At 42.5% G+C, this 23,241-nt stretch overlaps 1 protein-coding gene across 1 annotated transcript in view; it reads right to left on the reverse strand.

Moving 5' to 3' along the window:
• Positions 1-23,241, reverse strand: part of LOC128697069 (sodium-coupled monocarboxylate transporter 2-like) — a 228,589-nt gene that overhangs the window by 109,401 nt on the left and 95,947 nt on the right. Inside the window, exon 5 of the mRNA XM_070095085.1 lies at positions 21,649-21,803. Within this exon, the coding sequence (XP_069951186.1) occupies positions 21,649-21,803 (155 nt within the window). The remainder of the gene's footprint in view (positions 1-21,648; positions 21,804-23,241) is intronic.

The raw sequence follows: 23,241 nt of genomic DNA on the forward strand, positions 1-23,241 counted from the left end.
GCCGCCTTTATTCCATAAGAGAGAAGGGACAAGGAAAAGATATTCACCTCGCTAGACATAGGCAATATGGGTGTAGTGGCCTGCGGGTTGCAGTGCCATTTTCAAGGTCATTCACTGGGCCCACAGTCGTTAATTACTCCAAACCCACAGCACTTAACACATCTAGCACACGTGTCTTGGAATGACAGACAAATTTTCACTCTGTGGACAAACAAATCAGCAAAAACTTACTACGTTTATAGATGAACCTCTGGCATGTTACAGTTAAAAAGCCGTCTCCGAAAGGAGTTACCAGGTACTGTAATGCTCGTTAAATTGTTCTTAACCACTCTTGTTGTGCTCCAACTATGCAGCATTCCTCCCAGAAACACTCAGTGCATAGAAGAATAACAGGTCATCTTCCTCAGTTAGAGATATATAATAATATAAAGCAATATATTTATGATTTAGCTATTATTGCAAATATAAGCAATGTAAAATTATATGAACAGGTAATATACATTATATACATTGTGACCCATTCAGGAGTCGCAATACCCCCCCCCCCCAACATGACAAATGGTCGCACTAGGAGTTGCATTAATGTCTTCCACATGATTACTCTTATAATAACTCATGTCACTTATAACAATATATTATCAATAATTTAGTCACTCTTGTGCCAAGCACTTCTTAAATTTCACAGTGTCTATTTCACTATAAGTTATGGCCCTCGTACTAGGGCAGTACACAGCGTATCCTATCTCTACATACTCGTGGTTATGTACATCAGTGTAGAGACAGGATAGCGTAGACAAGCATGACACGTTGAGGCTCGATCATAGTAGGAGAGACTATATATGAACAGCAGTCTTGTGCGATAGACAGGAAATGGCATTCCACACTCACACGAGCTTTTAAATCTCTGCACAAAATTCAATTTAAACCAGCAAATAATAGAGCCTACTAGACTGGAGAATACACTAGACCTCATCTTCACTAACAATGATGATCTGATAAGAAATGTCACCATATCAAAAACAATATACTCAGATCACAACATAATTGAGGTTCAGACATGTATGCGTGGAGCCCCAGACCGACAAAATGAGACTAGTCACGAGGGAGCATTCACCAAATTCAACTTCAATAACAAAAACATAAAGTGGGACCAAGTAAACCAAGTCCTAACCGATATAAGCTGGGAAGATATACTAAGCAACACAGACCCAAACTTATGCCTAGAACAGATTAACTCGGTGGCACTCGATGTATGCACAAGGCTTATTCCTCTAAGAAAAAGGAGGAGTAGATGTAAAATAGAAAGAGACAGGCGCTCCCTTTACAGGCGACGGAAAAGAATAACAGAGCGGCTAAAAGAGGTCAATATATCTGAAATGCGCAGGGAGACACTGGTCAGAGAAATAGCAAGCATCGAACTTAAGCTAAAAGAATCCTTTAGGAGTCAGGAATCGCGGGAAGAACTAAAAGCTATAAATGAAATCGAAAGAAACCCAAAGTATATCTTCTCCTATGCCAAATCAAAATCGAGAACAACGCCCAGTATTGGGCCCCTACTTAAACAAGATGGGTCCTACACAGATGACAGCAAGGAAATGAGTGAGCTACTCAAGTCCCAATATGACTCAGTTTTTAGCAAGCCGCTAACCAGACTGAAAGTCGAAGATCAAAATGAATTTTTTATGAGAGAGCCACAAAATTTGATTAACACAAGCCTATCCCATGTTATCCTGACGCAAAATGACTTCGAACAGGCGATAAATGACATGCCCATGCACTCTGCCCCAAGGCCAGACTCATGGAACTCTGTGTTCATCAAGAACTGCAAGAAGCCCCTATCACGAGCCTTTTCCATCCTATGGAGAGGGAGCGTGGACACGGGGGTCGTCCCTCAGTTACTAAAAACAACAGACATAGCCCCACTCCACAAAGGGGGCAGTAAAGCAACAGCAAAGAACTACAGACCAATAGCACTAACATCCCATATCATAAAAATCTTTGAAAGGGTCCTAAGAAGCAAGATCACCACCCATCTAGAAACCCATCAGTTACACAACCCAGGGCAACATGGGTTTAGAACAGGTCGCTCCTGTCTGTCTCAACTACTGGATCACTACGACAAGGTCCTAAATGCACTAGAAGACAAAAAGAATGCAGATGTAATATATACAGACTTTGCAAAAGCCTTCGACAAGTGTGACCATGGCGTAATAGCGCACAAAATGCGCGCTAAAGGAATAACAGGAAAAGTCGGTCGATGGATCTATAATTTCCTCACTAACAGAACACAGAGAGTAGTCGTCAACAGAGTAAAGTCCGAGGCAGCTACGGTGAAAAGCTCTGTTCCACAAGGCACAGTACTAGCTCCCATCTTGTTCCTCATCCTCATATCCGACATAGACAAGGATGTCAGCCACAGCACCGTGTCTTCCTTTGCAGATGACACCCGAATCTGCATGACAGTGTCTTCCATTGCAGACACTGCAAGGCTCCAGGCGGACATCAACCAAATCTTTCAGTGGGCTGCAGAAAACAATATGAAGTTCAACGATGAGAAATTTCAATTACTCAGATATGGTAAACATGAGGAAATTAAATCTTCATCAGATTACAAAACAAATTCTGGCCACAAAATAGAGCGAAACACCAACGTCAAAGACCTGGGAGTGATTATGTCGGAGGATCTCACCTTCAAGGACCATAACATTGTATCAATCGCATCTGCTAGAAAAATGACAGGATGGATAATGAGAACCTTCAAAACTAGGGAGGCCAAGCCCATGATGACACTCTTCAGGTCACTTGTTCTATCTAGGCTGGAATATTGCTGCACTCTAACAGCACCTTTCAAGGCAGGTGAAATTGCCGACCTAGAAAATGTACAGAGAAGTTTCACGGCGCGCATAACGGAGATAAAACACCTCAATTACTGGGAGCGCTTGAGGTTTCTAAACCTGTATTCCCTGGAACGCAGGAGGGAGAGATACATGATTATATACACCTGGAAAATCCTAGAGGGACTAGTACCGAACTTGCACACGAAAATCACTCACTACGAAAGCAAAAGACTTGGCAGACGATGCACCATCCCCCCAATGAAAAGCAGGGGTGTCACTAGCACGTTAAGAGACCATACAATAAGTGTCAGGGGCCCGAGACTGTTCAACTGCCTCCCAGCACACATAAGGGGGATTACCAACAGACCCCTGGCAGTCTTCAAGCTGGCACTGGACAAGCACCTAAAGTCAGTTCCTGATCAGCCGGGCTGTGGCTCGTACGTTGGTTTGCGTGCAGCCAGCAGCAACAGCCTGGTTGATCAGGCGCTGATCCACCAGGAGGCCTGGTCACAGACCGGGCCGCGGGGGCGTTGACCCCCGAAACTCTCTCCAGGTAAACTCCAGTGGTAGTGGAATGCGAGGCAGTATGGACATCTGCGTATGAGAAAACTTAAGGTGTGTAGTAAGAGTGGGGGTCTGCCACTCAATAACTAACATCACCCACACAACACTACACACTCAACACTCAGCTTCTGTCTCCAACTGTTTCCTCCTCACACCAACATATATCACCACTACTTTGAATATATAAATAGAATAATTAGACATGAGTATACATAGTTAACATGGGCTGGATAGATTACGTTACTTAACTGAATTTGATGTAGCAAGTAACAAAAGGTATTTAGGCATAAAATTACGTTAATTTAAATGTAACAATAATAATTAAGGACGTGACAGAGCGTCAGCAATTACATTACAATGACCACTGATATGTTGTATACTAATAGAGTATGGCTGGAGTCCGAGAGCCCACTTCATAATCCTAACATTTTTACTCTTCATTGTGTTTATGTAGGTGAGTGGATTGTGGTCTGAAAAAAACGTTAATTTTAATTGGGGAAGTGCCCAAATACACATCAAAATGTTCCAAGGACACCACAAGAGCTAGAGCCTCTTTCTCAATAGTGGAATAATTTTTGTGGTGTCGTTTGAGCTTAGATGAATAGTAACATATAGGATGGAGAATGTCAGTGAATGTTGACTGTTGGAGCAGCACAGCACCCACTGCATAACCACTTGCATCTATATGTAAAAAGAAAGGAAGATTGAAATTAGAACTCCTCAACACAGGAGCAGAGGAAAGCAGATACTTCAACCTTGTAAACGAGTCTGAACAATCTGTAGTTCAGATAAACTGAACTTTGCTACTAGTGAGCTCAGTGAAAGGTGTAGGTGGAGGTGTGTGTGTGCTGGCTTGCCTGTCACTTGACACACGTGGCAACGTCCCACATGATCAGCTACTGTCTCCTTCATTTTTGGCCAAGTAAAATGTTTTGCCAGTTTACAGAGTGTCTTCTTGACACCCAAATGTCCTCCAATGGGACTACTGTGAGCAAAATCAATGGCTTGTTCACGAAATGCAACTGGTAACACTACAAGATGCCTGACTGTGGAGGAAAAACTCTCAGCTGACAACTTGCATACATTTTTTCTCCATTAGTACACAGTTACTAAAATAGTAACAATTATCGAGATCCTTTGCTTCACTCTCAGTAACTGCTATATCTCTCAGTCTTTCCAGTGACTGATCAACAACCTGATCCTTGATTAAATCATCATGAGTTAGAAATTTAACGCCAGTTGTGTCCTGACTACGTTGATGACAGGGGGAGTCAGTGTTAATGATCCTGGGTGCAGAGCATCACTTAACAACATATTCAAGCCCAAATCATTGTCATCCACTAACTCAACAGGAGACAAGGATGGTTGTTGTATCTTTGACATAGTTCTAGTAATTGCACTGAGAGGAAATAAAATAGGTTTCTCTCTGCAAGCTTCAATGGCATAATTATCATCAGTGTTATTATCAATCACAAGTGGTTCCTTACATATACCAGCATGAAGGATATCATTCCCTATCAAGTCCACTGACCTGATGGGAAATACACCCCTGGATATACCCACTGAAATGTAACCAGTATAATAGCTTGTTTCAATGTAAACTTTGTGCAGAGGTACTTTTATAACAGCCCCACCATAGGCTTCTAACAATACATCTATCTTGCAATAGGTATCATCAGTTATGGGCAGTACACCTTCTTTTAATAACGTGAGATAACTGCCAGTGTCTCTGAAAGTTATTATCTCAGTTAGATGTGATTCGTCAAGTCCTACTTTACCTCTCGATAAGTAAGGACTCATCGCTGAACGAATCTTTTCATCAGATGCACTTTCTGATGCTAGTCATCTATTCTGAGTAATATTATCTAAAACAGTGGGATCAGAGGTATTACTAGGATTTTGGTGCCTTTGTTGCAAGGAAGAGGATACAACTTGTGTGGGGGCGCCAGCCGTATGACCGCTTCTCATATCTCTTTCTAACTTATAGCAATACTCTCTAGCATGTCCTTTTCTGTTACAATAGGTGCATTTAACTTTCTTCTTCTCGATATCAGACTTCTGTCTTACCACCGAGACAGATTCAGGATTGCGAGTTTTCCTGGTAAAGGTACGAGAAGTTACAGTAGCAGGTACATCAGGCTGGCACTGAGCAGCTGATTTAGGTTGCCAACTTCTAGGACAACTTTTAGTTACCTTGTTTCTCTGTGTTTTAGTATGTACAAGTTTATGAGAAATCTTGTAATTGTCTGCTAATGCTGCAGTTTCCAGAATATCCGAGGCCGTATGATCGATCAGATATTCTTGTATGTCAGCGGACATACAGTTGTAAAACTCTTCGTGTAGTAACAACTGAACTAGACTGTCATAGTTATTGCACTTAGTGGCTCTGCACTGCCTCTCAAATGCAACTTTTTTTCTCACGAGTAAACTCTACACAAGTTTGATCTTGTCGTTGTTGTAACGTACGAAATGCACGTTGGTAACTTATGGGTAACAAGTTATATGTCTCTAGAATAGTTTCTTTGACAGCATCATAACTAATGTACTTGGCAAATGGTAAAGCAGCAGTACACAAAGCTGTGTGCAACAAGGTAGCCCAGTGCTTATGTGGCCAGTTCATAGCACGTGCCTGGTTCTCAAACACATCAAAATAGGTGTCTAAGTCACTCTTAAAAAACTTAGGAACCATTGAGGCAGCTTTTTGCACAATAAATGTGTCCTGTGCAGTAATAACCGGTTTATCAACTTTGTCAGATCTATCAGTCTGTTGTCTTCCGAGATGAACATCTTCTCTCTGGAAATCTTCTTTCAATTTCCTCTGTGCCTCTATTTGTGCAGTCTGCAACATAATGAGGCATTCCATCCTCTCAAATTGTTCCTCAGAGATAGGACCAGCAGGTAATGGAGGAGTAAGGAATCTAACGAATGAGTCTGGATGGTCCTTAGGTCGGGCACCTAGTCCAGCCATCCCTAGAGAGTCAAGATCTGATCAAGGATAAGTAGATATAGGTGTAGTATGCACGGTACTAGTATGAGGCTGAGTCATACTAACAGCTACACTCTGTACTATTGTGTTAGTCACGCAGGAGTGTGAACAGATTTACACTAGGCTCAGACACTTCTGCCATAGTTGCTTTCTCTTCTACGCCATCAAATAGTCATACTTCCTAATAAAGATGTTATGCTCTCTGTATCTGAATCATAATCAGACATCTCTGCATGAGCAGGAAACAATATATCTTTAATTAATGTTCGGACAGTTTCTGCGGTGTAATTCCTGTTATACGTCACACCGAGATATTTGGCTACTTGCCAACACGCCTGAAGTTTTAATGTACTTAACTCAGACAAAGTCAGAGCATCAATTAACTGTTTCACTTTGACATACATCACGAAAATAAATGTACTATGAGAGAGTGATTATGGGAAACTATAATCCTAATACGAATTTTAGTGTTAGTTGTCTTAGAGCTAAAGCTCAAACAGTATTTCCATCTCCATGGATCAAGAGACTCAGTCAAGTACATACATCCACCTAGTATGTTGTACAAGACTAAACTCAAAGTCTTCAGATTAGGAAACTACTCAAAGTTTTTGACCATAGAGTTACTAGTGTGTCAAACTGGACAATGTCTCCAACACCTTGGATCAAGAGCCTCCTGGACAGTCCCCCATTTGTTACAAAATAACGCGATTTCTAATAAGCATAGAGATCTCCAGTGAATATTAGAAAGGACTGCCCTTCTAGCACCCAGCCTGTTACTGGGTTTTTGTAACAAGTAGTCAGTATCCTGGTCCAATTATCCATTAGAATTCAATAAGATTCAATAGTGCTTCAGGATTACAACTGGTAGGCTACTAACTAAAGAAATTAAAATTTAATAAGTTTATTTATAACAAAATTGTCTAGGCGTATATTATCAAAGTAAATTATAGTAATCAATTGAAAATAATATACGATACAAGTTCCTACACTTCTCCTGTGTACAGTAGTATAGAACTGAAGGCTCATATCACATCTTCATGGCTTTTAAGTACCGTCTGGTACATTGTTAACATTTAATAACATAGTACAGATATATACAAGTAAGTTTGTGTGTATGCGTGTAAGTGCTATAAGTAGTTCGCTGTGTCTCAAGACTCGACTAGACTTAACCAGTGACTGACTAAAAGTCCTCACATAAATTAACTTCTTGACCAACCTGGCAATCAGAACATCTTGCTTGAACAATAAAACGACTGTTAAGCCGAACAGCAATATAACAAGCAACAGCAACACAGAATCAGGAACAAGGAGATAACATAACGACACTAAGTAGGGACCATCTGCAGAGCCTCCACAAAAGTCACAAAACTCCCATACTACTGAATCTAGGTTCAGCATTAGAAAATCCCCGACTGTGACAGTGCACAGATACCAGCACAAATTAGGTCGGAAGCTACAGCTCAGGACCTGAGTTTCTCAGACTGTCTATGCGACACACAATCTCAGTACGACGTCGAAAATCACTAAGTCTAGACTATGTTCTGTGAACAGAATTACTCAGAACCAACAACAAGAAAGTGATAGAGACGTTCTTTCAACAAGGGCCAGCAAGGGAGAGCTAGAGGCACATCTTGCTAGAAGAACGTCCAACCGACAATAATCAGCACAGCCCAGGCAGACTACTCTAGGTGAGGGGTGATCACCCCCCCCTGATCACGTCTCTCAATGGACTGCTGCTGCCCAGCAACACAGAAGCCGGCAGGGAAATGAGCGAAACGATTGTTAGACAAGGCCATCAGTTACTTAACACTTGAACTATGAGCACTGAATAATATATAAATGTTACATCGTACCTAGTAATATAACTAAGTCAAATAATAATATAAAGCAATACATTTACGATTTAGCTATTATCGCAAATATAAGCAATATAAAATTATATGAACATGTAATATACATTATATACATTGTGACCCATTCAAGGGTTGCAATACAAGTAAAGGACAATCTTCAGTTAAATAAGCTTACACAGCTTAAAGTGAATGTCAGCCTTTCTTTTAATAATGTTCTTTGATGGATCACAACAGTATCACTATCACACCTGCAAGGAAAATGGTAGATGGATAATGAGAACCTTCAAAACCGAAGATGCCAAGCCATTTAGGATCCTTTTTAAGCCACTTTTTCTCTCTAGACTGGAATACTGCTGTATACTAACATCTCTATTCAAGGCAGGTCTAAACAATATAGGGAATCTTTATCGTACACATAAGTTCTGTCAAACGCCTTAATTACTGGGAATGATTAGTCACTTGACCTATACTCACTAGAGCTCAGGCGAGAGAGAGATACATTATAATCTACCCATGGAAAATCCTTCAGGGGCTGGTCGCAAATCTGCACACAAAAATCACTCCGAATGATAGCAAAAGACTGGGCAGATGGTGCAATATTCCCCTATTAAAAAGTAGAGGCGCCATTGTACACTAAGAGAAAAAGTGTCTGGGGCCCCAAGACTGTTAGACAGCCTCCCACCAGGCATAAGGGGAATTACTAATAGACCCCTGGTTGTCTTCAAAGGGGAGCAGGTCAGATACCCGATTAGCTGCACTGTGGTTTGTACATTGGACTATGTGTGGGTAACAGTTGTCAGTGGAACGCCTTCCATCTGAGCAAAAAAAAAAACTAATGGAAAAATGAATAAATAAAGAAATGAATCTAGGAATAAGAATAATGACTTTTTGAGGATTTTACTTAAAATTTAAATATAATAAAATTGGCCTTTGGTTCTGGTGCTGTAGTTGGACAGGAGTAGGTAAGGCCCTAGACAGATCTCTGATGTTAAAGATAATATAGGCAATCCTGGGCGGATGGTAACAGTCCGATGTTTTGGAATCTGTACTACTTGGTTGGAGCACCACAAGTAGGATAAATAAGGGCCGGTAGTAGTCGAACAATGTTAATTAGTCCAATTAACAAGTATCTTGCTCCTTTATCTGGCATCTACCCTGGATGACCACACCAGGAACAGAGCTGATCAGTTTACCTGCAGTTTTCCTGGAGAGAGTTCCGGGGGTCAACGCCCCCGCGGCCCGGTCTGTGACCAGGCCTCCTGGTGGATCATTATTATTATAATCAAAAAGAAGCGCTAAGCCACAAGGGCTATACAGCGCTGCAGTGTAGGGAAGGAAGCAAGGGAATTGGATGGCAGAAGGGAGGGGGGATGATCAGCAGGTTACAGAAAACAGCGGGGCAGGGGATAGTACGGGGGTAGAGGGTAGCAAGAGATTGAAGTAGAAAGGGCTGAAGGTATCAGAATTTGTGAAGTAAGTCAGTTGTTGTCAAAAAGTCAATGAGAGAGTCCGGATGAAAGGTGGGTCCATCAGCGAGAAGGGAAGGTAAAGAGAGAGCAGCGGAGCGAAGACGACGACAGAGGTAAATTCTGCGTGCTCGTTGATAAAGTGGGCAGTCCAACAGAATGTGGCTGACTGTTAATGGAGCTTGGCAATTCTCACAGAGAGGAGCAAGATGCCTCTCCATGAGATATCCATGAGTAAGACTAGTATGGCCAATGCGAAGACGGGAGAGAGTAGTCTCCCAACCTCGACACTGGTGATAAGAAGACGGCCAGTAACCTATACTCGGTTTAATAGATTGAAGTTTGTTGCCGAGCATAGTAGACCAACGTTGTTGCCAACGGGTGTGAAGGTGGGAAGATATTGCAGTAAAATAGTCCGTAAATGGAATACCTCTATAAGAAACTGGTAGGTCATGTACTGCTGACCGCGCAGCAGTGTCTGCCTGTTCATTGCCCTGTACGTCAACATGACCAGGGACCCAACAAAAAACAATATCTTTATGCTTGGTAAAGATGCGGCGTAGCCAAAGTTGGATACGGAGGACTAAGGGGTGAGGTGTATCAAATTTTTGTATAGCCTGTAAAGCACTAAGGGAGTGAGACAACCACAAATGATGACACAGGCATAGATGCAATACGGATAAGTGCTGTAAGGATGGCATATAATTCAGCAGTAAAAATACTAGCCGAAGATAGTAAATGCCCTTGTACGACGCTGTCCGGAAACACTGCTGCGAATCCTACGCTGTCAGAAGACTTAGAGCCATCTGTGTACACAGCAATGGCATGAGAATGAGAGTGAAAGTGGTCAAGAAAAAGAGAGCGGGAAGCGACCGTAGACAGTTGGGCTTTCGAGCAAGGGAGGGAGAAAGAACAGACTCGAACAGCTGGAACTTCCCAGGGGGGTAGGGAAAAGTGAGATGCTACATGTACATAGAAAGGTGGTAGTTGAAGAGAAGACAAGAGCAAATGAAGGCGAAGAGAGAAGGGACGGAGTAAACAGGGGCGGCGAACAAATAAATGTCTACTAATATCAGTGACCATTCTATAAATGGAAGGATTGCGGAGATCATGAGAGCGTACATAGTAGCGCAGGCAATGGGCATCACGGCGATCGGATAAGGATGGAACGTTTGCTTCTGCATAGAGGCTCTCGACAGGGGAAGAACGAAAAGCACCAAGGCATAAACGTAATCCTTGGTGATGAATGGGGTTAAGGCTAGAGAGTAGCAGGAGATGCCGCTGAATAGATCTGGTCACCATAATCAAGTTTCGATAAAATAAGGGTGGAATGTAGGCGAAGGAGGGTTCAACGATCAGCTCCCCATGAAAGATGAGCAAGGGTTTTAAGAAGGTTCAGCCGGCTGTGACAAGTTGCCTTCAGAGAGGTAATGTGAGGTTTCCAGGATAACCTACGATCAAAGAGGAGGCCCAGAAACTTGACTATCACGTTCAGGGATACAGGAGCCATAGAGGTACAAAGGATGATCGGAGATGACAGAGCGTCTAGTGAAAGTGATTTGGTGGGTTTTAGTGCTGGAAAATTTAAACCCACGTATGGTGGCCCAATTGGAAACACGGTCAACTGCATGTTGGAGAGAAACTGTAATGAGGTGACAGTCAGCGCCTGCACAGGCAATAGCGAAGTCATCAACAGAGTGATAACCAAATATTTGATGGAAGACTAGAGGCCAAATCATTAATAGCAAGGAGAAAAAGTGTTGTGCTCAGAACACATCCCTGGGGGACACCTTCAGCTTGGATAAAGTCCGGGGAGAGCACATTATTAACCCGAACACGGAAATGCCTGTCTGTTAAAAAGTTCTTAAGGATGGATGGTAGATTGCCTCGAAGGCCTAAGGAGTGGGCTTGGGCTAAAATATTATACCTCCAAGTTGTGTCATATGCCTTCTCAAGGTCAAAAAATATGGCAATAACTGAGTGGTTATTCGCAAAAGCATTACGAACATACGTATCCAAGCGTAGTAAGGGGTCTATGGTAGAACGTCCCTTACGAAAGCCATATTGACGAGTGGAGAGACTGTTGTGTGTCTCTAAATACCACACTAAACGTCTATTTACTAGGCGTTCCATTACTTTGCAAACTGCACTGGTAAGAGCAATGGGACGATAGTGGGAGGTTTCATGTCCCGTAGTGCCCGGTTTGCGGAAAGGGAGAACAATGGCGGATTTCCACAGCTGTGGAAGAACTCCTTGTGACCAAATAAGATTGTAAAGGCGTAATAGGACTGCAAGGGCTGACTGATGTAAATGTTGCAGCATACGAATATGAATGTCGTCGGGCCCAGCTGCCGATGATCGACAAGCTGAGAGTGTTGCCTCCAGTTCTTGAAGTGTAAAAGGCACATTATACTGTTCTTCTCTGAGAGAAGAAAAGTCCAAGGGTGCTAACTCTCTGGCAGACTTTGAGGAAAGAAATGAGGGGCATAGATGGAGTCCCTGAGAAATATGGACCAGATGATTGCCAATTTCATTGGCAACATCTAGTGGGTTTGCTATATCAACACCGGCAACCCGCAGAACAGGAGCTGGGTCAGGAGAATATTTACCACTCAGTTTTCGTACTTTTTTCCAGACTGCACTCATAGAGGAAGCAGAGGTGATGGTGGAGACATAATCTCGCCAGCAAGTGCGTTTAGCATCACGGATGACACGGCAAGCGATCACACGCTTCTGTTTAAAATCAAGGAGTCACTCTGTGGTTCTATTGTACCGGTACCTGCCCCATGCAGCGCGTTTCAAACGTACTGCACGAGCACAAGCAGGAGACCACCAAGGCACGCATTTCTGAGAATGCCTGCCCGAAGTTTGGGGTATAGAATGAGAAGCTGCGGTGAAAACGGAGGACGAGAAGAGGTGTAAAAGCTCATCGATGGAGGACGAAGAAGGAACCTCTTTAAAAACAGTTAGGTGTGAGTAAAGGTTCCAATTTGCCCGATTAAATTGCCAGCGTGGGGTGCGAAGAGGTGGCGAATATGAAGGGGAAGTAAGAATGATTGGGAAATTATCACTGTCATGTAAGTCCGGGAGAACAGACCAAGTGAAGTCTAATGCGGCGGAGGAAGAGCAGACTGAGAAATCGATGCAAGAGAGAGTATGAGTCCGAGGATCAAAATGGGTGTGAGTACCTGTATTTAAAACATGGAGGGGGTGGGTGGCAAGAAAAGCCTCTAACTGAATTCCACGGGAATCACAGTGAGACCCCCCCCAGAGGAAATGGTGAGCATTAAAATCACCAAGTAACAGAATCGGTGGCGGTAATGACGAAACAAGGAAGGCAAAATCCGGAATAGATAATGCCCGAGAAGGAGAGAGATATAAAGAACAGAGCATATACCACCTATGTAAGTGGATACGGGCTGTTGTGTAATGCAGCGAAGTATGAACAAATAGCTGATGGTACGGAATATCAGTGCGGAGAAGAAGGGCACTTTCATTAAAGGTCCCATCAGGAAAAGGATCTGAAGAATACAATAAATTATAGCCTGAGATGTGAGAAATAACAGCAGAGTGTAATTTTGGTTCCTGTAAACAAACACCAACAGGGGCAAACTGGGAGAGTAACATCTGAAGCTCACCCCGATTACCCCTGAGGCCGCGTATATTCCACTGTAAATAGGCCATGATTGGCAATGATAAAGATACTTGAAATCCGCAGGTAAGGGTTCCTACGGACTAGAAGGGTTAGAAAAGTCCACATGCGGAGGCAGTGGAAAACGTTCAAGCAGCGAAGGAACGGTGCGCTGTGAAGAAAGGAGTTGCGCAGATGGAGCAGAGGAGAGAGAAAGAGCGAAAGGTGGATCAGTGTCCACTGATGGTTTGGTCTCTGCAATATATTCAGAGATTGCTTCAAGTGTTTCGGAATTCAGAGATGTCGTATGGGAGACAATATTGGGAATGGTAGGGGGAGGATGAGTAAAGATTGGAACTGTATTGGACTGTACCAAGGTAGGGGGGGGGCGAAAGGGTGGAGGGAACTGGAGAAGCGTGGCAGGGGACAGAAGAGGCAGGAACCTGGGAGGTGGCAGAAGAGGAAGAAACTTGGGAGGGAACAGAGGAGGAAGGTACAGTACGAGGAGGAGGGTGAACCTCTACACTTGTAACTGAGCCAGTGAGAGGGGAAGAACCAGGGACAGAGACAGGGAGGGTAAAATGAGGAGGTGGAGGATGGGTAGGAGGTGTTAACGGACCTTTTCTTGACTTTTGAGAAGTAGAGGGACGATTGGGAGGAGGTGTCGTACGAGGTCTCGTCGATACTGAGGCTTGTGAGAGAGAACTCGAAGAAGCGAGATTAGACTGAGGCGTTGAAGTAGGGACGTCTGAGCCGAGGACAGCAAAAGGATTAGATACAGGAGTGATTATGGGAGAGGTAACCACAGAGGTGGGTGCAGAAGATGGGATACCAGAAGTGGGGGGACGTTTTGAAACACGGGAATAAGAAACACGTGGGAGTCTCCCTTGGAGGCGGAGATGAGAAACTGCCATGGCATAAGGGAGACCTTCTGTCTCTTTGAGGTAACGGATTTCCCGCTCGTTTAAATAGACCTGACAACGGCGAGAGTACGAAGGGTGAGCCTCATGACAGTTAAGGCAAGAGGGAGATCGATTGCAAGACGTATTAGAATGGTCATCGGCACCACAGATTGGGCATTCGGCGATAGATCTGCAATATTTCGCTGGATGGCCAAATCGCCAGCAATTTCTACACTGTTGTGGTGTAGGGATCACCTTTCGAACTTGTAACCGATGTCCTGCTATATAAACTGAGGATGTAGTTCTCGGCTGTCAAAAGTTAAACGAGCCACATTGCTAGGGTATCATCACCACCCACGGGCAGGAAGAACGTAAGTGTCTACCTTGAGGATTGGGAGATCTTGGAGTTCCAGCTGTTCAAGAATGTCAGTGCCACATGTCTGGAAATTTTGTTGAACTATGGTATGGGGCAGAATGACGGTACCACTACAAGAATTGAGGGAATGATGTTTTTCAAGAGTGACAGGAACAGTATCGATATGGGAAAGACGAGAGAGCTCATGAGCCTGGGTAGCATTCTGTATGGTAATGATGCGCGTACCGCTCTTAAGAGCATGAAAAGAAATATCTTTACCAACATGGCGTAGGAGTGCCTTGCCAATACTATGGTCAGAAAGATAGGCAGTAGAGGAAGTTGGTCGTAAAGTGAAGAATTTAGTCCATTGTTCAGTCTGAAACTGAGCGTGGAAAGGTAGTGAAGGACGTGTCGATCGTTTCTGAGAAGAACGAGAAGGTGGAGAAGTATCATCAGCAGGTAACTGTCATTGGCGTTTAGGCGTGGGACCAGAGTTGGTCCGACGTGGAACGGGTCGGTGATTTGAAAATTGCCGCACCGTAGAGGGAGAGGCCGGAAGCATAGTCAGAGGAGAGCGAAGGTCCGATAAATCGAAGGAGTCAGTCGAGGCCTCAGTACCTGAAGCGGGTGAGGAAACAGCACCGGCAATAGGTACAGAGGCATGAGGAATGTCTGAAGAGTGGTCCAAAGACGAGGCGGGGTCAGAACGGGGTGCGGTATCAAGAAGGGGCCCGGGGGTACCAGGTTCATGGACTAGGGCTGCCATGGTTAGGTTACTTCTTTCTTTTTGTTTTTAAGAAAAAAAAGAAAGAAAATAAAATAAAAATAAAAAAAAGAATAAAAAAAAGGGGGGACCGGGGAGGGATAGTTCCTAGGAGGAATGAAAGGGCCAGAAATCTCCCTCCGCGCCCAAGAGGACCTCAGCACCGCAAGTAGCGCAGATGCAGCATGGAACCCGTGCCATACCCTACCCATCATGCTAGTAAACTAACAATCCGGGATAGCAACCTCACATCTGCCGAGCTACCTCGGTGGACAAAAGAGAGGGCGGCCGGATATCCGCCACAAAGCATACCTCCTTCGGCCACCACCCCAGGAATCCGAAAGGTGGCTTCCAGAGATACACTCGTAGCCCGAAAGACACCCAAAGCTACTCCGGGATACCGGAGAGGGATCGGGACATCCCCAGGTGATCCAGATTCCACGGCAAACTACGCCACCGCTAAGAACCTCAACGGAATGGGATGGACCCCGGTATCCTTTCCCCTACCTAGGAACTAGTGCGCCTGTGGGAGAAATCCCAAAGGACAAAAAGAGGAAGGGCAAAAGGGAGGGGTGGAGGAGGAGGAGGAAAGGAAAAAGGGGAGGATGGGGAGGATGGGATAGGGGAGGGGAGATTGGGGGGTAATTAGGTTCGGTCTGAGGAAGAAGACCGATAGGTCTAATTCCTCAGACCAAGAGCCTCTTCACCACGCCAAGGAGCCCCCCTTGAAGAGGTCCTGGTGGATCAGAGCCTGATCAACCAGGCTGTTACTGCTGGCTGCACACAATCCAACGTACGAGTCACAGCCTGGCTGGTCAGGTACCGACTTTAGGTATTTGTCAAGTGCCTGCTTGAAGACAGCCAGGGGTCTATTGGTAATCCCCCTTATGTTTGCTGGGAGGCAGTTGAACAGTCTCGGGCCCCTGACACTTATTGTATTGTCTCTTAGCGTGATAGTGACACCCCTGCTTTTCATTGGGAGGATGTTGCATCGTCTGCCGAGTCTTTTGCTTTCGTTGTGAGTGATTTTTGTGTGCAAGTTCGGTTTTAGTTCCTCTAGGATTTTCCAGGTGTATATAATCATGTATCTCCCCTGCCTGCATTCCAGGGAGTACAGGCTCAGGAAATTCAAGCGCTTCCAGTAATTGAGGTGTTTTATCTCTTATGCATGCTGTGAAGGTTCTCTGTACATTTTCTAGGTCAGCAATTTCATCTGCCTTGAAAGGTGCTGTTAGTGTGCAGCAATATTCCAGCCTAGATAGAACAAGCGACCTGAAGAGTGTCATCATGGGCTTGGCATCCCTAGTTTTGAAGGTTCTCATTATCCATCCTGTCATTTTTCTAGCAGCTGCGATTGATAAAATGTTATGGTCCTTGAATGTGAGATCCTCCGACATGATCACTCCCAGGTCTTTGACGTTGGTTTTTCGCTCTATTTTTTGGAAGGAATTTGTTTTGTACTCTGATGACGTTTTAATTTCCTCATGTTTACCATATCAGAGTAATTGAAATTTCTCATCCTTAAACTTCATATTGTTTTCTGCAGCCCACTGAAAGATTTGGTTGATGTCCGCCTGGAGCCTTGCAGTGTCTGCAATGGAAGACACTGTCATGCAGATTCGGATGTCATCTGCAAAGGAAGACAGTGCTGTGGCTGACATCCTTGTCTATGTCAGATATGAGGATGAGAAACAAGATGGGAGCGAGTACTTTGCCTTGTGGAACAGAGCTTTTCACCGTAGCCACCTCAGACTTTACTCTGTTGACTACTACTCTTTGTGTTCTGTTTGTGAGGAAATTATAGATCCATCTACCAACTTTTCCTGTTATTCCTTTAGCACGTATTTTGTGCGCTATTACACCATGGTCACACTTGTCAAAGGCTTTTGCAAAGTCTGTATATATTACAACTGTGTTCTTTTTGTCTTCTAGTGCATCTAGGACCTTGTCGTAGTGATCCAGTAGCTGAGAGACAGGAGCGACCTGCTCTAAACCCATGTTGCCCTGGGTTGTGTAATTGATGGGTATCTAGATGGGTGGCAATCTTGCTTCTTAGGACCCTTTCAAAGATTTTTATGATATGGGATGTTAGTGCTATCGGTCTGTAGTTTTTTGCTATTGCTTTACTGCCCCCTTTGTGGAATGGGGCTATGTCTTTTGTTTTTAGTAACTGTGGGACGACCCCCGTGTCCATGCTCCCTCTCCAGGTAAGGTCAATACTACCAGGAGTAGAAATTGAAACAAATCAGACACCAGGAACTAGAGTTTTGCCCCAGCCCACGTTCGAACCTGATCAAAAACTGTATTTTCCAGTAAGCGATCTGATACCAATGTTTCAAAGTTGTTTAATAATTTTTAACAAATTTGCAACTACTCAGAATAAACTTACATGGGATTATTCTTAATATCAGAATAAACCTACATGGTGTTATTCTTAATATGAGAATAAACCTACACAGTATTGTTCTTAAAATCAGAATAAACCTACATGGTGTTATTCTTAATATCAGAATAAACCTACTCGGTATTATTCTTAATATCAGAATAAACCTACATGGTATTCGTTATATCAGAATAAACCTACATGGTATTATTCCTTATATCGAAATCATCATCACTGATCTTTTAAAACTGAGCAAGAAACGAGTTAGTCAGTTACTGACTATAAATGAATATCACAATTTAATGAATAAAATTAGCAAACCCTTTATTGGGCAAGTGGCCATAAAATTAGAAATTCGAATTGAACTCCCTATGGTGGATAGAGTAACTCAATATAAGGTCAATGAGCCTATATAAATGGATTTCTGATGGTTAGTTTTCAAGCAATTGCTAATCCCCGAAGTGCAAAAATTTTCACACTTGCCCAACAAAGGGAGTAAAAATCTGAATGTTGCAAACTTGCAATTGTTAATAAAACACCCAATAACTATTTTTTTAATTTATTATACAAATAGACAATATCAAAAACATAAATGGAACTTGAATCAAAACAGTTTGTATGTATTAGAAAAATATAAAAATGAAACAAATAGCAACATGGACACATTGCAAAGGGATAAAACTTTCAAGTCCCATATTCCTGAGATTCATGAGGAAGACCAATTATTCTATATTGCTAATTGATGGTATGGTAGTCGCTGAAGCAATTTCTATTACTCTTTATGCACAGATTTACTTTGCATACAGAACACTGGAATGAGGATGTGACCAATTTCTTCGAGTGGCTGCAATACTTGCAAGTTGCTTTTTCCCTGCCATTGGCAAGTGGTTTAGAGTTCTGTCAAGCCTAACACTGTCATCAGGCCTTTCTGCACATTGTCCCTTCACAGCTTTCACTATACTGACACCATTGGAAGTACATGGTGAATTACTTGGTGAAGGTCTTGTAGATGTTCTTAGGATGCTGCCTCTAACCTTTTGTCCTTTAGACCTTGCAGTGACAGAGATATCATTCCTGAAATACTTCAGTGGCATACACTTGGTATTTAGTGCTCGAGAATCACGGCAGTAAAGCAGCCATGCATTCACAACAGCAAGATCAAAAACATAGGCAAACACCTGCATGTACCAACGTTTTTATTTCATTGGTGTTCTGTACAGATGCACCAACATGTTACTTTTGTCAATACCTCCCATGTTTGCATTATAGTTCTTGATGACTGCAGGGCACTGTAAGTGGTCTTTGTTCTTTGTAGCCTTGTTATATCTTTCAACAAGACTCACAGGATTGTCCCCAACATCACTTGTCACTAAAGTCACAACTTTGCTGTCCTTCCATCTTACAACAAGGACACCATCATTGTTTTTGAAGCTAGAAGTGCCCCTGTCGACAGTGTTCCTTTTCATTTGTTTGACAGGTATCAGATCTGGCTTACCACATCTATTTTCACGTACTGTTCCAGTGTATCTGCAGTTATACTTATCTCTTAGTAGCTTGACCAAAGGTAGACTTGAAAAGAAATTGTCAGCATAGATTGCTGATGTGTTGGTCTTGTTTATAGTTGCTGCAAGTACCAGAACAATCTTTGTACTTATTGGAAGTTTAGTTTCTTCCTGTGGAAGCTTTATGGGATGGCTGTCAAAAGTTGGTGTGCCTTGATACATGAGTACATCATGTATGATTCCATCTTCACTTGCACGGCAAAAAAGTTTGAAACCCCACTTATCTGGTTTGGTTTTGATGTACTGCCTTAGGTTTCCAGCAGTTTTACCCTTGAAACCAACCATGACTTCATCAATAGATTGCTTGGGTGTAGCTGGAACATTCAAGCAAGCATTAGTTAGTGCAGTGTAAAGAGGCCTTACTTTGTGGAATCTGTCATTATCCTTTTGTGTGTTGTCATTGAAATGAATAGTACGTCTAAGTAACCTAAACCTCTTAGACCCCATGGCTTCTGCAACCTGGGGGATCCTAAATGCAGTTTTCCAATAGTCTTCGAGTGATGATTGAACAATACCCATGAACAACAAAATACCTATGAACCTCATGATCTCTTCAGAATCTGTTGCAAAATTATTATTTATGTTTTTTTGCTTGGAATACAAATTTGTTTGATATGCTATGTTATCTACCATGTCTGGAGTAAAGAAAATACAAAAATACTCACATGGAGACCTAATTACATGAGGCTTTTCATGTTCATATGCCGGCAAAGGATCATTTTTTATGTCAACCTGAGATGGACCTTGAAGAGCAATATCTTCATAAATATCTTCCTCATCAGGGTACTCCTCAATCGTAATACCTTTCTTTTTCTTCACTAATTTCTGCTTTTTGGCTGGCCTTTCTTCCTCCTCATCATCACTTGACACCTCTGCATCCGGTGGCAAGTATTCATCACCACTATCCAGCAATTCTGGGTCATCTACCTCTGGTTCTGAGTCAATGTCATCCAAAATGCAGACATATTTCAACCTGGTGCTGGAGGGCTCCCCATAAAACAATTTCTCATTGATCTAAAAGGACAATAAAAACCTTTTGTACAGATCCAGACCACTACAGAATTCATATATGCAACAGAATTTTTTTTATAAATATTTATTTTACTGAAATTGTACTATGTCACTTCTCGGGCAGGTACGAAAAATTTCGTACTTCCTTTGTTCCACTTTTTTCAACTGCATGCTACACCCACATTATGCTTCACACGGACTTTATGTATATATCAAAATATGCCTAAACTATTCATGTACGCACTAAACACAACAATCAGTACTTACCTACATTGTAGAAGGTAAAATCCAAGAGTATATTAGTGACACTGGATGGAAAAAACCCACTCTGGGCAATGCCAAGCCACAAGTGTTTATGTTTTGATCTCTCAACCAATGGGAAGGTGGCAAACGCCATCATCACTTAGCTGAAGCGACTCAGGGAAGGCTTGTGATTGGTTAGAATTAAAGAACAGGAATCCAGATGCGCGTTCGTGTAGGATGACACGCGTAAAGGTGCACATGTTTAAGTAAGAAAATTTTCGGATCTGCGTGGTAAAGGGTTTATAATATATATATAATATTATGACATATACCACTAAATAATAGCAAGAATTGTGCGTTAAAGAAGCCACACTATAGGAGAAAATTTTGAAGTTAGTTAAGAGAAGAATTCTCCAGTTATTTCACAGATTTCAACACATGCAGATTTTTTCACCTATTTTAATATACTGGTAAATTTGCCTACATTCCGATATATCGGAATGACCCTCAGTTTTCAGCTTTTAAACTGATTATAATAAAAATAATAATGTAATGCTGGAAGTTATCCGAGCAATTCAATATTCTAAGTTACTTGATTAAGAAGTATCTAAACTATAGTTAAATATTCCTCGACTGTGAACGAATTTTTAGAATTATAGACCAGGACTGCATATATTAGCTCTGACAGAGTCTTTACAGTATTCTTGAATTATTAGCAATTTGTTCGGCTGTCAAATCTTATGTTTTTGTTTTGTTTAATTGCTTTTAGAATTATTTAATTATTTAGAATGTTATTAAGCAAAAATTTTCAGAGGTTCTGTTTTGGAAAATCTGAAAGTTTCAAGTCTTGAAGATTTTCCTTCAGTTTAATCTGAAGTTATGGAAAAAAAAATTATATTTTTGTAATGTTCTTGAAATATTAAATAAATAAACTATTTATTTCTTTGCTAAGGTTACAGTGTGTGCTTACATATCATAATATGACTGGAGCAAATAAAGCAGAGGTATTTTGGGCAGCACTTGCAGAATTATTGCTTTGTTTTAGTTAACACCAATTAAAGGATGATATAAGAGCACTGATGAAAGACTCACTCAAACAATATGATGCGACCTCCTCGTTCAGCGACGGACCAGACGCTACCAACACCACCAACATCAGTGGTACAGATGATCACAACCAGCAGCATCCCGATGAGCAAAATCAATGTCTGTAGCACATCAGTGTAAACAACAGCCTTCACACCTCCCTGTGGGACAATTATATCAGTAACATAATCTATAGCACATCAGCGTAAGCAACAGCTTTTCCAATTTCCCTTGGGACAGAAATATAATATTAACACCGTCTGAACTTTTCAAGAAAGGTGCATGAAAGTATTATATAAAATATAAAATCCACGAAAACTCACCTTGTGCTTAGCAAGAATTCAAAATATAGCCAAACATGTCTGCAGATCTTCATTTTCCTTATTAGTTTGATTTCAGACATGACAGAATTGCAATGAAAGTCCCTTAACTTAAGCTTTCACATCAATCCATTCACTGAAAACATTCATAACAAAATTCAAAATATAATAACATACTAATATACAGATTACCGCATGGAAGATTGAAGTCAACGAAGAAATGTGGTAACTTTAACGTAATAATCACAAGTTACTTATCACTTGGGGTGATCATAACACCGAGCACGTCTCCGGAGACACACATCAACCAGATAACTGCTGCAGCATATGGGCGCCTAGCAAACCTGAGAATAGCTTTCCGGTACCTTAGTAAGGAATCGTTCAAGACACTGTACACTGTGTACGTCAGACCCATACTGGAGTATGCAGCACCTGTTTGGAACCTGCACTTGATCAAGCATGTCAAGAAATTAGAGAAAGTGCAAAGGTTTGCAATAAGGTTAGTTCCAGAGCTCAGGGGTATGTCCTATGAAGAAAGGTTAAGGGAAATCGGCCTGACGACACTGGAGGGCAGGAGGGTTAGGGGAGACATGATAACGACATACAAAATACTGCGTGGAATAGACAAAGTGTACAGGATGTTCCAGAGATGGGATACGGAAACAAGGAGGCACAATTGGAAGTTGAAGACTCAGACGAGTCAAAGGGATGTTAGGAAGCCGCCCAGCCGCCGTGGAGAGAAGACGTCGTCGTTCCCACTCTTCAGTTATCCTGAGTAATTCTCGAGCAGAGCAACTCTGAACACTGTTACTCGAGATTTCTCTTGGGTTATCCTGAGTAGTTCTTGACCAGAGCCGAGAGGAAACTTGCTGGCAGTTACTTCGAGCCCCATCCCATCAAGAGGGTAAGGCGGTGACTTGCTTGCTTGTTCACCCCTCTCTTCCCCATCCCCCCATCCTTCCCCTTCCTCCCATCACACAAACATCTACACTGGCCCACACACTAACACACTACTTACATTGCTATCCTTCTGACTTTCCTATCTTCTTTTTCGGCAACTTCGCTTTGGCGAGTTAACACAAGGCATTTTGACCATCCGGTAGCCCGTGTGGTTTTTTAAAATCCGGCCGGTCTTTGCCTTGGGCCCTTTCCCCTCACTACTCGAGGGTAGGCTATCTTAGGGGCTGACCTTCATAAGTCAGCTGACATAGGTTGTTAGACTAACTCTAAGGAAAGACCACTTTTTGTAAAGCTACTTCTGTGCCAGATGTACCTTCCT

Source organism: Cherax quadricarinatus, chromosome 49 (genome assembly GCF_038502225.1).
Source record: "Cherax quadricarinatus isolate ZL_2023a chromosome 49, ASM3850222v1, whole genome shotgun sequence".
In the NCBI taxonomy this organism is placed as follows: Eukaryota; Metazoa; Arthropoda; class Malacostraca; order Decapoda; family Parastacidae; genus Cherax; species Cherax quadricarinatus.